Here is a 14,888-nt window from a genome sequence, read left to right as displayed (position 1 = left end):
TTTTAGATTTTTGGTTTCAACTGCCGTGTCTTTGTGAACGGAAAATCTATGCATGTGTGATTCCCACCGTGAAGCATGGAGGTGGTGTGGCGATGCTTTGCTGGTGATTTATCTAGAATTCAAAGCACACTTAACCAGCATGGCTACCACAGCATTCTGCAACGATACACCGTCCCTTCTAGTTTGTGCTTATTGGGACTATCATTTGTTTTCAACAGAACAATGACCCAAAACACACCTCCAAGCTATGTCACTTCCTCTTGAATTTGCAGACGTGTTGCTGTGCGTTTTGTTGCTGTGCGTTTTGTTGCCAACTTTACTTTGCTAGCTGACAACTTTACGTTATATATATATTTTTTTTATATATATATTTTTAATTATTTATATATATATATATATATATATATATATTTTTTTATTTATTTTTTTTTTAATTATTATTATTATTTTTTTCCTTTTTAATTACCGTTTATATTTTTAGTTTTTCCATCGCAACTTTTTTCCCTCATTCAACTTTTTCACTCCGGACGCTTTATCTGGACATGGTTCGTCAGCACCTTCAACAGCCAAAGCTAAGTAGTAACATTAATATGATGTCTTCTAATTGCAGTCGCTGTACTCATAATATACAGGAGAACGATCGCCTTATGGCGAGGATAGCTGTACTGCAAGCCCAGCTTCAGACGCAATCGTTAGGCAAGGGTAATTTCAGTGTAGGAAAGGAAGAAACAGCGTCTGTGCCACCAGTAAGTACAGATACTAACGTTAGTATAAACCCCCCCGCACGGTCCCCGCAGCCGGACAACTTTCTCATGGCTTCTGGAGGGAAATGCTGTTGGAATGCTCAACTGGTGTCGCTCATTCAGCCGACAGAAACTTTCAACCGGTTTTCCCCATTATGTAGCGAGTCGGAGTCGGAGTCGGAGTCGGAGTCTGAGGCTTCTCTTGTCTCTACTCCTCCCGCTACGGGGTCTGAGACGCCGAAGGCTCCAACCATTAGCTCTGACAAATTGAAAACCCTAGTCATTGGCGACTCCATTACCCGCAGTATTAGACTTAAAACGAATCACCCAGCGATCATACACTGTTTACCAGGGGGCAGGGCTACCGACGTTAAGGCTAATCTAAAGATGGTGCTGGCTAAAGCTAAATCTGGCGAGTGTAGAGAGTATAGAGATATTGTTATCCACGTCGGCACCAACGATGTTAGGATGAAACAGTCAGAGGTCACCAAGTGCAACATAGCTTCAGCGTGTAAATCAGCTAGAAAGATGTGTCGGCATCGAGTAATTGTCTCTGGCCCCCTCCCAGTTAGGGGGAGTGACGAGCTCTACAGCAGAGTCTCACAACTCAATCGCTGGTTGAAAACTGTTTTCTGCCCCTCCCAAAAGATAGAATTTGTAGATAATTGGCCCTCGTTCTGGGACTCACCCACAAACAGGACCAAGCCTGGCCTGCTGAGGAGTGACGGACTCCATCCTAGCTGGAGGGGTGCTCTCATCTTATCTACTAACATAGATAGGGCTCTAACTCCTCTAGCTCCACAATGAAATAGGGTGCAGGCCAGGCAGCAGGCTGTTAGCCAACCTGCCAGCTTAGTGGAGTCTGCCAATAGCACAGTCAGTGTAGTCAGCTCAGCCATCCCCATTGAGACTGTGTCTGTGCCTCGACCTAGGTTGGGCAAAACTAAACATGGCGGTGTTCGCCTTAGCAATCTCATTAGGATAAAGACCTCCTCCATTCCTGCCATTATTGAAAGAGATCGTGATACCTCACATCTCAAAATAGGGTTACTTAATGTTAGATCCCTCACTTCAAAGGCAGTCATAGTCAATGAACTAATCACTGATCATAGTCTTGATGTGATTGGCCTGACTGAAACATGGCTTAAGCCTGATGAATTTACTGTGTTAAATGAGGCCTCACCTCCTGGTTACATTAGTGACCATATCCCCCGTGCATCCCGCAAAGGCGGAGGTGTTGCTAACATTTACGATAGCAAATTTCAATTTACAAAAAAAAAAAATGACGTTTTCGTCTTTTGAGCTTCTAGTCGTGAAATCTATGCAGCCTACTCAATCACTTTTTATAGCTACTGTTTACAGGCCTCCTGGGCCATATACAGCGTTCCTCTCTGAGTTCCCTGAATTCCTATCAGACCTTGTAGTCATAGCAGATCATATTCTAATTTTTGGTGATTTTAATATTCATATGGAGAAGTCCACAGACCCACTCAAAGTCTTTCGGAGCCATCATCGACTCAGTGGGTTTTGTCCAACATGTCTCTGGACCTACTCACTGCCACAGTCATACTCTGGACCTAGTTTTGTCCCATGGAATAAATGTTGTAGATCTTAATGTTTTTCCACATAATCCTGGACTATCGGACCACCATTTTATTACGTTTGCAATCGCAACAAATAATCTGCTCAGACCCCAACCAAGGAGCATCAAAAGTCGTGCTATAAATTCTCAGACAACACAAAAATTCCTTGATGCCCTTCCAGACTCCTTCTGCCTACCCAAGGACGTCAGAGGACAAAAATCAGTTAACCACCTAACTGAGGAACTCAATTTAACCTTGCGCTATACCCTAGATGCAGTTGCACCCCTAAAAACGAAAAACATTTGTCATAAGAAACTAGCTCCCTGGTATACAGAAAATACCCGAGCTTTGAAGCGAGCTTCCAGAAAATTGGAACGGAAATGGCGCCACACCAAACTGGAAGTCTTCCGACTAGCTTGGAAAGACAGTACCGTGCAGTACCGAAGAGCCCTCACTGCTGCTCGATCATCCTACTTTTCCAACTTAATCGAGGAAAATAAGAACAATCCAAAATTTCTTTTTGATACTGTTGCAAAGCTAACTAAAAATCAGCATTCCCCAAGAGAGGATGGCTTTCACTTCAGCAGTAATAAATTCATGAACTTCTTTGAGGAAAAGATCATGACCATTAGAAAGCAAATTACGGACTCCTCTTTGAATCTGCGTATTCCTCCAGGGCTTAGCTGTCCTGGATCTGCACAGCTCTGCCAGGGCCTGGGATCGGGAGAGACACTTAAGTGTTTTAGTACTATATCTCTTGACACAATGATGAAAATAATCATGGCCTCTACCTTCAAGCTGCATACTGGATCCTATTCCTACTAAACTACTGAAAGAGCTGCTTCCTGTGCTTGGCCCTCCTATGTTGAACATAATAAACAGCTCTCTATCCACCGGATGTGTACCAAACTCACTAAAAGTGGCAGTAATAAAGCCTCTCTTGAAAAAGCCAAACCTTGACCCGGAAAATATAAAAAACTATCGGCCTATATCGAATCTTCCATTCCTCTCAAAAATTTTAGAAAAAGCTGTTGCGCAGCAACTCACTGCCTTCCTGAAGACAAACAATGTATACGAAATGCTTCAGTCTGGTTTTAGACCCCATCATAGCACTGAGACTGCACTTGTGAAGGTGGTAAATTACCTTTTAATGGCATCAGACCGAGGCTCTGCATCTGTCCTCGTGCTACTAGACCTTAGTGCTGCCTTTGACACCATCGATCACCACATTCTTTTGGAGAGACTGGAAACCCAAATTGGTCTACACGGACAAGTTCTGGCCTGGTTTAGATCTTACCTGTCGGAAAGATATCAGTTTGTCTCTGTGAATGGTTTGTCCTCTGACAAATCAACTGTACATTTCGGTGTTCCTCAAGGTTCCGTTTTAGGACCACTATTGTTTTCACTATATATTTTACCTCTTGGGGATGTTATTCGAAAACATAATGTTAACTTTCACTGCTATGCGGATGACACACAGCTGTACATTTCAATGAAACATGGTGAAGCCCCAAAATTGCCCTCGCTAGAAGCCTGTGTTTCAGACATAAGGAAGTGGATGGCTGAAAACTTTCTACTTTTAAACTCGGACAAAACAGAGATGCTTGTTCTAGGTCCCAAGAAACAAAGAGATCTTCTGTTAAATCTGACAATTAATCTTGATGGTTGTAAAGTCGTCTCAAATAAAACTGTGAAGGACCTCTGCGTTACTCTTGACCCTGATCTCTCTTTTGACGAACATATCAAGACTGTTTCAAGGACAGCTTTTTTCCATCTACGTAACATTGCAAAAATCCAAAATTTTCTGTCCAAAAATGATGCAGAAAAATTAATCCATGCATTTGTTACTTCTAGGTTAGACTACTGCAATGCTCTACTTTCCGGCTACCCGGATAAAGCACTAAATAAACTTCAGTTAGTGCTAAATACGGCTGCTAGAATCCTGACTAGAACCAAAAAATGTGATCATATTACTCCAGTGCTAGCTTCCCTACACTGGCTTCCTGTTAAGGCAAGGGCTGATTTCAAGGTTTTACTGTTAACCTATAAAGCGTTACATGGGCTTGTTCCTACCTATCTTTCCGAGTTGGTCCTGCCGTACATACCTATACGTACGCTACGGTCACAAGACGCAGGCCTCCTAATTGTCCCTAGAATTTCTAAGCAAACAGCGGGAGGCAGGGCTTTCTCCTATAGATCTCCATTTTTATGGAACGGTCTGCCTACCCATGTGAGAGACGCAGACTCGGTCTCAACCTTTAAGTCTTTACTGAAGACTTATCTCTTCAGTAGGTCATATGATTGAGTGTAGTCTGGCCCAGGAGTGTGAAGGTGAACGGAAAGGCTCTGGAGCAACGAACCGCCCTTGCTGTCTCTGCCTGGCCGGTTCCCCTCTCTCCACTGGGATTCTCTGCCTCTAACCCTATTACAGGGGCTGAGTCACTGGCTTACTGGTGCTCTTTCATGCCGTCCCTGGGAGGGGTGCGTCACTTGAGTGGGTTGAGTTACTGACATGATATTCCTGTCTGGGTTGGCGCCCCCCCTTGGTTTGTGCTGTGGTGGAGATCTTTGTGGGCTATACTCGGCCTTGTCTCAGGATTGTAAGTTGGTGGTTGAAGATATCCCTCTAGTGGTGCGGGGGCTGTGCTTTGGCAAAGTGGGTGGGGTTATATCCTTCCTGTTTGGCCCTGTCCGGGGGTATCTTCGGATGGGGCCACAGTGTCTCCTGACCGCTCCTGTCTCAGCCTCCAGTATTTATGCTGCAGTAGTTTATGTGTCGGGGGGCTAGGGTCAGTTGGTTATACCTGGAGTACTTCTCCTGTCTTATCCAGTGTCCTGTGTGAATTTAAGTATGCTCTCTCTAATTCTCTCGTTCTCTCTTTCTTTCTCTCTCTCTGAGAACCTGAGCCCTAGGACCATACGTCACGGCAAACCGGGCATGATGACTCCTTGCTGTCCCCAGTCCGCCTGGCCTTGCTGCTATTCCAGTTTCAACTGTTCTGCCTGCGGTTACGGAACCCCTACCTGTCCCAGACCTGCTGTTTTCAACTCTTAATGATCGGCTATGAAAAGCCAACTGACATTTATTCCTGATTATTATTTGACCATGCTTGTCATTTATGAACATTTTGAAAATCTTGGCTCTCTAATTTTCTCCTTCTCTCTTTCTTTCTCTCTCTCGGAGGACCTGAGCCCTAGGACCATACGTCAGGACTACCGGGCATGTTGACTCCTTGCTGTCCCCAGTCCACCTGGCCTTGCTGCTATTCCAGTTTCAACTGTTCTGCCTGCGGTTATGGAACCGCCACCTGTCCCAGACCTGCTGTTTTCAACTCTTAATGATCGGCTATGAAAAGCCAACTGAAAATTATTCATGATTATTATTTGACCATGCTTGTCACTTATGAACATTTTGAACATCTTGGCATAGTTCTGTTATAATCTCCACCCGGCACAGCCAGAAGAGGACTGGCCACCCCTCATAGCCTGGTTCCTCTCTAGATTTCTTCCTAGGTTTTGGCCTTTCTAGGGAGTTTTTCCTAGCCACCGTGCTTCTACACCTGCATTGCTTGCTGTTTGGGGTTTTAGGCTGGGTTTCTGTACAGCACTTCGAGATATTAGCTGATGTACGAAGGGCTATATAAAATAAACTTGATTGATTGATTGATTGTAAGGGCTTTTTGACGAAGAAGGAGAGTGAAGGTGCTGCATCAGATGACCTGGCCTTCACAATCATCCGACCTCAACCCAATTGAGATGGTTTGGGATGAGTTGGACAGCAGAGTGAAGGAAAAGCAGCCAACAAGTGCTCAGCATACGTGGGAACTCCAAGACTGTTGGAAAAGCATTCCAAGGGAAGCTGGTTGAGAGAAAGCCAAGAGTGTGCAAAGCTGTCATCGTGGCAAAGGTTGGGTACTTTGAAGAATCTAAAATATATTTTGATTTGTTTAACACTTCCATGTGTTATTTCATAGTTTTGATGACTATTATTCTACAATGTAGAAAATTATCAGCTTAATAAAGTACAGTAATTTAAAATTACTTTTGTGCCGCTTCCCTCACTCGGAAAAGCTCTAGTTGTCCCCAGGTCCGTTCGGAACAGGCCTCTATATTTAAAAAAATATATGCATATCGGGTCCGGGTGGGAAAGCCCAAGGTCCATTTCGAAACAAGTCCTTTTTGGACCCGTGAGGAGCTCTACTCTGTGTTTCCCTTGGTGTTTCCCTGTATCTCCCAGCTGCACTAAGCAAATATAGCCTGGGCCCAGAGAGTAAATATTTACCAGAGAGAGCAGAGTAGGGTTGAGTCCCAAATGGATCCCTATATAGTGCACTACTTTTGATCAGAGCCAATAGGGTCAAAACAAAAGTAGTGCACTATATAGGGAATAGGGAGCCATTTGGGATCCAATCCAGGTCTCTCCAGCATCCAGGCAGCCATATTCCCAGGCAGGCGGGGAGGGCCCAGGGATAGCTGTTAGCTCAGCTCAGGGAGATTACCCTGTTTTGATATACTCTCACAGGACAGGAGGGAACTCCTTCTCTCGCTCGCTCCATGCTGCTGATGATGACAGTTGGTACACTATGTCAACAGCATGTCAACACTTCTTACAAAAACAAGTAGTGATGAAGTCAATCTCTCCTCTACTTTGAGCCATGAGCGATTTACAAATCAAATTTTATTTGTCACATGCGCCAAATATAACCGGTGTAGACCTTACCGTGAAATGCTTACTTACAAGCCCTTAACCAACAATGCATTTTAAAGAAACTATAAGTAAAAAATTAAAATTAAAACAATAACAATAACGAGGCGATATACAGATGGTACCAAGTCAATGTGAGGGGGTACAGGTTAGTCGAGGTACATGCATGTTATTAATGTTAGCTCTCAGTGTATATTTAAGGGCCAGCCATGCTGCCCTGTTCTGAGCCAATTGTAATTTTCCAAGGTCCCTCTTTGTGGCACCTGACCACACAACTGAACAGTAGTCCAGGTGTGACAAAACTAGGGCATGTAGGACCTGCCTTGTTGATAGTGTTGTTGAGAAGGCAGAGCATCGCTTTATTATGGACAGACTTCTCCCCATCTTAGCTACTGTTGTTTCGACCATGACCGTTTACAATCCAGGGTTACTCCAACCTGTTTAGTCTCCTAAACTTACTCAATAACCACATTATTCATTACAAGATTTAGTTGAGGTTTAGTGAATGATTTGTGCCAAATACAATGATTTTAGTTTTTGAAATATTTAGGACTAACTTATTCCTTGCCACCCATTCTGAAATTAACTGCAGCTTTTTGTTAAGTGTTGCAGTGATTTCACTCGCTGTAGTAGCTGACGTGTATAGTGTTGAGTCATCCTCATACATAGACACACTGGCTTTACTCAAGGCCAGTGGTAGGTAAAAATTGAAGAAAGGGGCCTGGACAGCTGCCCTGGGGAATTCCTGATTCTACCTGGATTATGTTGGATAGGTTTCCATTAAAGAACACCCTCTGTGTTACGTTAGACAGCTAACTCTTTATCCACAATATAGTAAGGAGTGTAAAGCCATAACACATACGTTTTTCCATCAGCAGTCTATGATTGATAATGTCAAAAGCCGCACTGAAGTCTAACAAAACAGCTCCCACAATCTTTTTATCATCAATTTCTCTCAGCCAATCAGTCATTTGTGTAAGTGCCGTGCTTGTTGAATGTCCTTCCCTAAAAGCGTGCTGAAAGTCTTGTCAATTTGTTTACAGTAAAATAATTGTTTCCAAAAGCTTGGCTAATTGGTCGGCTATTTGAGCCAGTAAAGGGGCCTTTACTATTCTTGGGTGGCGGAATGACTTTGCTTCCTTAAAGGCCTGGGGCAGACACTTTCTATCAGGCTTAGATTGAAGATATGGCAAATAGGAGTGGTAATATCATCTGCTATTATCCTCAGTAATTTTCCATCCAAGTAATTTTCCATCCAAGTAGTCAGTCCCCAGTGGCTTGTCATTGTTGATAGACAACTATTTTTTTTCACCTCTTCCACACTCACTTTATGGAAATCAAAATTACAATGCTTGTCTTTCATCATTTGATCAGTTACATTTGTATGTGCAGTGTCAGCGTTTGTTTCTGGCATGTCATGCCTAAGTTTGCTCATCTTGCCAATGACCTCTGGCCAGCATGTTCAGTTGAGATGTTCAAAAAGGTTAAATGAGAAACACAGTTGGGCCCTTCTCAGAGTTGAAAGGTCAGGTGTGAGTGTAAGAGTGTTTGTTAGGTAGGGTGTCAGCCAGATCCTGCTCCAGAGGCTAAATGGAAGCCAAGACAAACATTGATCCTGGCATTTCCTCTATGGTGGAGCACACACACACAAACAGAGAGACACACACAGAGACACACACACACAAAGAGAGAGACAGTGTGGAGGGAAACGCGATGGGCTGGAGGATTCCACAAGAGTGGCAATATGGGTGTCAGAGTGTGTGGCCTTAGAGAAACCTTTACGTACAGAAACTAAGGGGTATTCAGCAGCAGCTTCCTGCCTGCCGTCTGTCTGTGCCTGACTCTCTCAGGGTGAGCGAGAGGGCCATGTACAACTGTTGTCTACAGCTCAGAGTGGTGCTGCCAGCCTGCCCTGGCTAGCTATCAAAAGGCTGGCTGAGGACTGGAAACATTACAACACCACAGGGATTTTCCATTACGACTAACCCCACCTGTTCTCCGTCCAAAATCTCTGTCTATGTGTGTTTGTGTGTGTGTGTGTATATACATATACACATGTGTGTTGCTGTGTGTGTGACTGGAGGCTTTCCAAGGAAACTCCCAGTATGAAGGAAGTGTCAATCCTGTATGACGATATGAAGGTACAGCACAATGCTTTGGGTTCTCTCTGGACTGGAACTAAATATACTGGGCCGACAACAACAACGAACACGGACACAACATCCACTACAACGACATGTAGCCTAGAGGTTAGATACGTCTGCAACCGGAGGATTGCTGGCTCGAATCCAAAGACCGATAGGAAAAAAAAGTGTGTGTATCCCATGTGCCATCTCCTGCTTTTGTGCCCTTGAGAAAGACACTTAACCCTTCACCTTCTTATTGATGTACGTGCACAGCCGTCAGTCACACTAATATTACAGTCCACAGGAAACCATTCCCAGACATTCCTAGGTTACCTTGCAGACAGACATCTGGTTAGTGGTGAGGGTGCCGGTCTTGTCGGAGCAGATGACGGAGGTACAGCCTAGGGTCTCCACCGAGGGCAGGCTGCGGACAATGGCGTTCTTCTTGGCCATGCGGCGGGTCCCCAGCGCCAGGCAAGTGGTGATCACAGCAGGTAGACCTGAGGACGACAGTGGTAGTAAAGAGAGGCAGGATTGGATCAGGTGGAGAGACATGAACAGCATAGTTTAATTCATTATATTGTTTATATGGAATTTGGAGTGAGAGAGTGGCAGAGGGATGGATAAAACTGCTCCCACATACCCTCAGGGATGGCAGCCACAGCCAGGGCCACAGCGATCTTGAAGTAGTAGATGGCCCCCCGCATCCAGGACCCCCCGTGGACCGGGTCACTAAAATGGCCGATGTTAATGATCCAGACGGCCACGCAGATCAGGGAGATGACCTTGGAGTGTTCAAAGTTCAAAACGTTTTTGTTCGTTTTTTTTTGGTAAAAAAAATGAGACTTTTGTTTTGGGCTCGCAGTCATATGGCTCATACACAGCACAGAAAACACACACCAAAAAACAGAAAACAGACAGAAAAAAATCTAACAGTAAACAGTGTAGATATGATAGCACAAAGCATAAATAAATACATTTCAATTATCATCATCCTAAAACCCACCTTGGAGAGCTGCTCCCCGAACTCGTCCAGTTTCTGCTGCAGGGGGGTCTTCTCCTGCTCCGTGGCTGCCATCTGGTTCCTGATCTTACCGATCTCCGTGGATACACCGGTGGAGACCACGATGCCGATGGCTCGCCCTGCAGCGATGTTGGTGCCCTGAGGAGGAGGAGCAAGAGTATGAGGGAGAGGTCAGTGCAGGGTTAATATTGAAATCAAACCATGCATTCTGCATCCATATAGGACCAGCAATTGCTACTTTCAACTAACTCTTGTTCAGGTTTGACATTTAAAGAGTAGGTCTGCAGACGTCACCAAGATTATATCTGCTGACCACATCTTAAAGGCCTAGTGCAGTCAGAAATGTGATTTTCCTTTGTTTTATATACATTTATACACTATGAGGTTGGAATAATATTATAATAATGCCCTTTTAGTGTAAGAGCTTCACCCCCCCCCCCCGAGGAATGCAGCAGGCTGAGACCAGAACAGAGCCATGTGTGTATCTGTGTGAGAGTGAGAAGTGCAAGCAGAGCCGGCACCAAACAGGAAGTATAGTTCTTACAGAAAACAGCATGTTCTTCTTGTCTTGATTGACAGCTCTGGGGTCAGGGACGGGGTCGGTGTGTTTGATCACTGACACAGACTCGCCTGTAGAGACGGATTAGTACACACTTACATAAGATCCTACAAGCCATTAACACTACGAGGATGTTGTCGGTCTTCATTGCAGATTTTGAAAAGGCGTTTGATAAAGTACGATTAGAATTTATATATAAATGCCTGGATTACTTTAATTTTGGTGAATCTCTTATACAATGGGTTAAAGTTATGGACAGCAACCCCAGATGTAAAATAGTAAATAATGGTTACTTCTCAGAAAGTATTGAGCTTTTAAGATGAGTAAAACAAGGTTGTCCGTTGTCTCCATATCTATTTATTATGGCCATTGAAATGCTAGCTATAAAAATGGCATCCAACAAGAACATCAAGGGGTTAGAAATCCAGAGGATAAAGACAGTGTCAATGTATGCCAATGACGCAATTTTTTTATCAAGTCCGCAATCTGGATCCCTGCGGAGTATCATTGAAGATACTGATCACTTTTCTAGCCTCTCTGGATTAAAACCGAATTATGACAAGTGTACCATATAAAAATGGGTGGATGGTGAAGTAGACATACTGTGTATTTACATCTCAAAAAATATAAATCAACTTACCACAATTTCAATAACAAGTTAGCAAAAATAGACAAGATTCTGCAACCATGGAGAGGTAAATGCTTGTCTATTTATGGAAGAAGAAAAATCACATTGATAAACTCTTTGGTTTACTTACTAATGGCATTGTCTCCAAATGACAATTTTTAAAAATCACGAGCAGAACATTTTCTTTCCATTTTATTTGGAATGCTAAGCCAGACAAAATTAAAACGTGCCTATTTATATAATGAATATGAGTTTGGGGGGCTAAAATGATTCCGGTTTTGATTTCAACTCAGGATTTTGCCTGCCAATATGAGTTCTGTTAATCTCAGAGAAATAATTCAAACAGTTTTAGAAACTTTGGAGTGTTTTCTATCCAATATTAATAATAATATGCAAATATTAGGAACTATGACTAAGAAGCAGGCCGTTTGAAATGGGCACCTTTCATCCAAGCTACTCAATACTGCCCCTGCAGCCATAAGAAGTTAAAGCTTTAAACCTCTCACTAAAAGCTTCACTCATACATAAGTTATACTTGAACCCAAAATGGTTCTCCAGTAGATTATTAAGAAAGGCTCGTCCTTTGTTCAAAAATGACCTTTTTGCCTTTATACAGATTTCAACTTCTCATTTCCGAGTAATTGAAAATGAAATTTTGTTTAAAGTATCGGCCTTTCTTAAACAAGCCATACAAAGCTGGTTACAACTTCAGTTGTATCCTCCAGAAAAGACAGAACTCAAATTACACTGGTTAATAAAAAAATGTTTATGGATTTTTTTAAATTTTTAATTGTATTATATTTACAGTTGAAGTCGGAAGTTTACATACACTTAGGTTGGAGTCATTAAAACTTGTTTTTCAACCACTCCACACATTTCTTGTGAACAAACTATAGTGTTGGCAAGTCGGTTAGGACATCTACTTTGTGCATGACAAGTAAATTATTATTATTATTATTATTTTATTTTTTAAATTTTATCCCCTTTTCTCCCCAATTTTCGTGGTATCCAATCGCTAGTAATTACTATCTTGTCTCATCGCTACAACTCCCGTACGGGCTCGGGAGAGATGAAGGTCGAAAGCCATGCGTCCTCCGAAGCACAACCCAACCAAGCCGCACTGCTTCTTAACACAGCGCGCCTCCAACCCGGAAGCCAGCCGCACCAATGTGTCGGAGGAAACACCGTGCACCCGCCCCCCTCGGTTAGCGCGCACTGCGCCCGGCCCGACACAGGAGTCGCTGGAGCGCGATGAGACAAGGATATCCCTACCGGCCAAACCCTCCCTAACCCGGACGACGCTAAGCCAATTGTGCGTCGCCCCACGGACCTCCCGGTCGCGGCCGGCTGCGACAGAGCCTGGGCGCGAACCCAGAGACTCTGGTGGCGCAGCTAGCACTGCGATGCAGTGCTCTAGACCACTGCGCCACCCGGGAGGCCCTACAAGTAATTTGTCCAACAATTGTTTACAGACAGTTTATTTCACTTATAATTCACTGTATCACAATTCCAGTGGGTCAGAAGTTTACATACACTAAGTTGACTGTGCCTTTAAACAGCTTGGAAAATTTCTGAAAATGATGTCATGGCTTCAGAAGCTTCTGATAGGCTAATTGACATAATTTGAGTCAATTGGAGGTATACCTGTGGATGTATTTCAATGCCTACCTTCAAAATCAGTGCCTCTATGCTTGACATCATGGGAAAATCAAAAGAAAACAGCCAAGACCTCAGAAAAAAAAATTGTAGACCTCCACAAGTCTGGTTCATCCTTGGGAGCAATTTCCAAACGCCTGAAGGTACCACGTTGACCTGTACAAGCAATAGTACGCAAGTATAAACACCATGGGACCACGCAGCCGTCATACCGCTCAGGAAGAAGACGCGTTCTGTCTCCGAGAGATTAACGTACTTTGGTGTGAAAAGTGAAAATCAAACCCAGAACAACAGCAAAGGACCTTGTGAAGATGCTGGAGAAAACAGGTACAAAAGTATCTATATTCACAGTAAAACGAGTCCTATATTGACATAACCTGAAAGGCCGCTCAGCAAGGAAGAAGCCACTCCTGCAAAATCACCATAAAAAAGCAAGACTACGGTTTGCAACTGCACATGGGGAAAAAGATCATGCTTTTTGGAGAAATGTCCTCTGGTCTGATGAAACAAAATAGAACTGTTTGGCCATAATGACCATCGTTATGTTTGGAGGAAAAAGGGGGAGGCTTGCAAGCAGAAGAACACCATCCCAACCGTGAAGCACAGGGGTGGCAGCATCATGTTGTGGGGGTGCTTTGCTACAGGAGGGCCTGGTGCACTTCACAAAATAGATGGCATCACGAGGACAGAAAATTATGTGGATATATTATGAAGAAACATCTCAAGACATCAGTCAGGAAGTTAATGCTTGGTCACAAATGGGTCTTCCAAATGGACAATGACCCCAAACATACTTCCAAAGTTGTTGCAAAATGGCTTAAGGACAACAAAGTCAAGGTATTGTAGTGGCCATCAAAGCCCTGACCTCAATCCTATAGAACATTTGTGGGCAGACCTGAAAAAGCGTGTGCGAGCAAGGAGGCCTACAAACCTGACTCAGTTACACCAGCTCTGTCAGGAGGAATAGGACAAAATTCACCCAACTTATTGTGGGAAGCTTGTGGAAGGCTACCCGAAACGTTTGACCAAAGTTAAACAATTTAAAGGCAATGCTACCAAATACTAATTGAGTGTATGTAAACTTCTGAACCACTGGGAATGTGATGAAAAAAATAAAAGCTGAAATAAATAATTCTCTCCTATTATTCTGACATTTCACATTCTTTAAACAAAGTGGTGATCCTAACTGACCTAAGACAGGGAATTTTTACTAGGATTAAATGTCAGGAATTGTGAAAAACTGAGTTTAAATGTATTTGGCTAAGGTGTATGTAAACTTCCGACTTCAACTGTATTAATGATATTATGAATAGAAACGGAGGAGTTGTCACATATGCAGTTATTGAAAATATATGGGAATATTGGCTCAATCCAAATTCACAACCAACTGACTGCAGCACAACCACAAAAACGGAGGAGGCAAGTGGAAAAGAGAGGTCGGGAACTTGTTTGCAGATAGAAATTGTCTGAAAGGAACTGGCATAAACAGAAAAATATACCAGTTTCATCTGAAGACAAAAATGTTGACGGCTACGCCCTACAGGTTGCAAAATAAATGGGAGATTATATGTTTTGCGATGTACCAATTGGTACAAAAAAAACTACACTTTATTCAACACAGAGTTTTCCAATTTTAATTATTATATATAATTCTTGCCACCAACAGAATGCTATATATATTGGGCATACAACAACCTCAGCTCTGTAGATTTTGCTGTGAAGAGACAGAGTCTATAGATCATTTATTCTGGTATTGACCCTATGTAGCTGGTTTCTGGTCACAGGTTCAGGAATGGTAAAAAACAAAAATGTTAACACGCAGTTAAAATTAACCTTACAAATAGCACTGTTGGGGAATTTGGAA

The 14,888-nt window shown here is 43.1% G+C and overlaps 1 protein-coding gene across 1 annotated transcript in view; it reads right to left on the bottom strand.

Annotated features, from left to right (window-relative positions):
• The window catches only part of LOC120056831 (sarcoplasmic/endoplasmic reticulum calcium ATPase 1-like), a 113,396-nt gene that overhangs the window by 43,640 nt on the left and 54,868 nt on the right, over positions 1–14,888 (bottom strand). The window contains exons 7-10 of the mRNA XM_039005061.1: positions 10,726–10,811; positions 10,164–10,319; positions 9,801–9,942; positions 9,491–9,657 (exon numbers count right to left, since the gene is read on the bottom strand). Of these exons, the coding sequence (XP_038860989.1) occupies positions 9,491–9,657; positions 9,801–9,942; positions 10,164–10,319; positions 10,726–10,811 (551 nt within the window). The remainder of the gene's footprint in view (positions 1–9,490; positions 9,658–9,800; positions 9,943–10,163; positions 10,320–10,725; positions 10,812–14,888) is intronic.

This window comes from Salvelinus namaycush, chromosome 12, assembly GCF_016432855.1.
Source record: "Salvelinus namaycush isolate Seneca chromosome 12, SaNama_1.0, whole genome shotgun sequence".
Lineage (NCBI taxonomy): Eukaryota > Metazoa > Chordata > Actinopteri > Salmoniformes > Salmonidae > Salvelinus > Salvelinus namaycush.
This window is presented reverse-complemented; position numbering and strand designations above follow the sequence as displayed.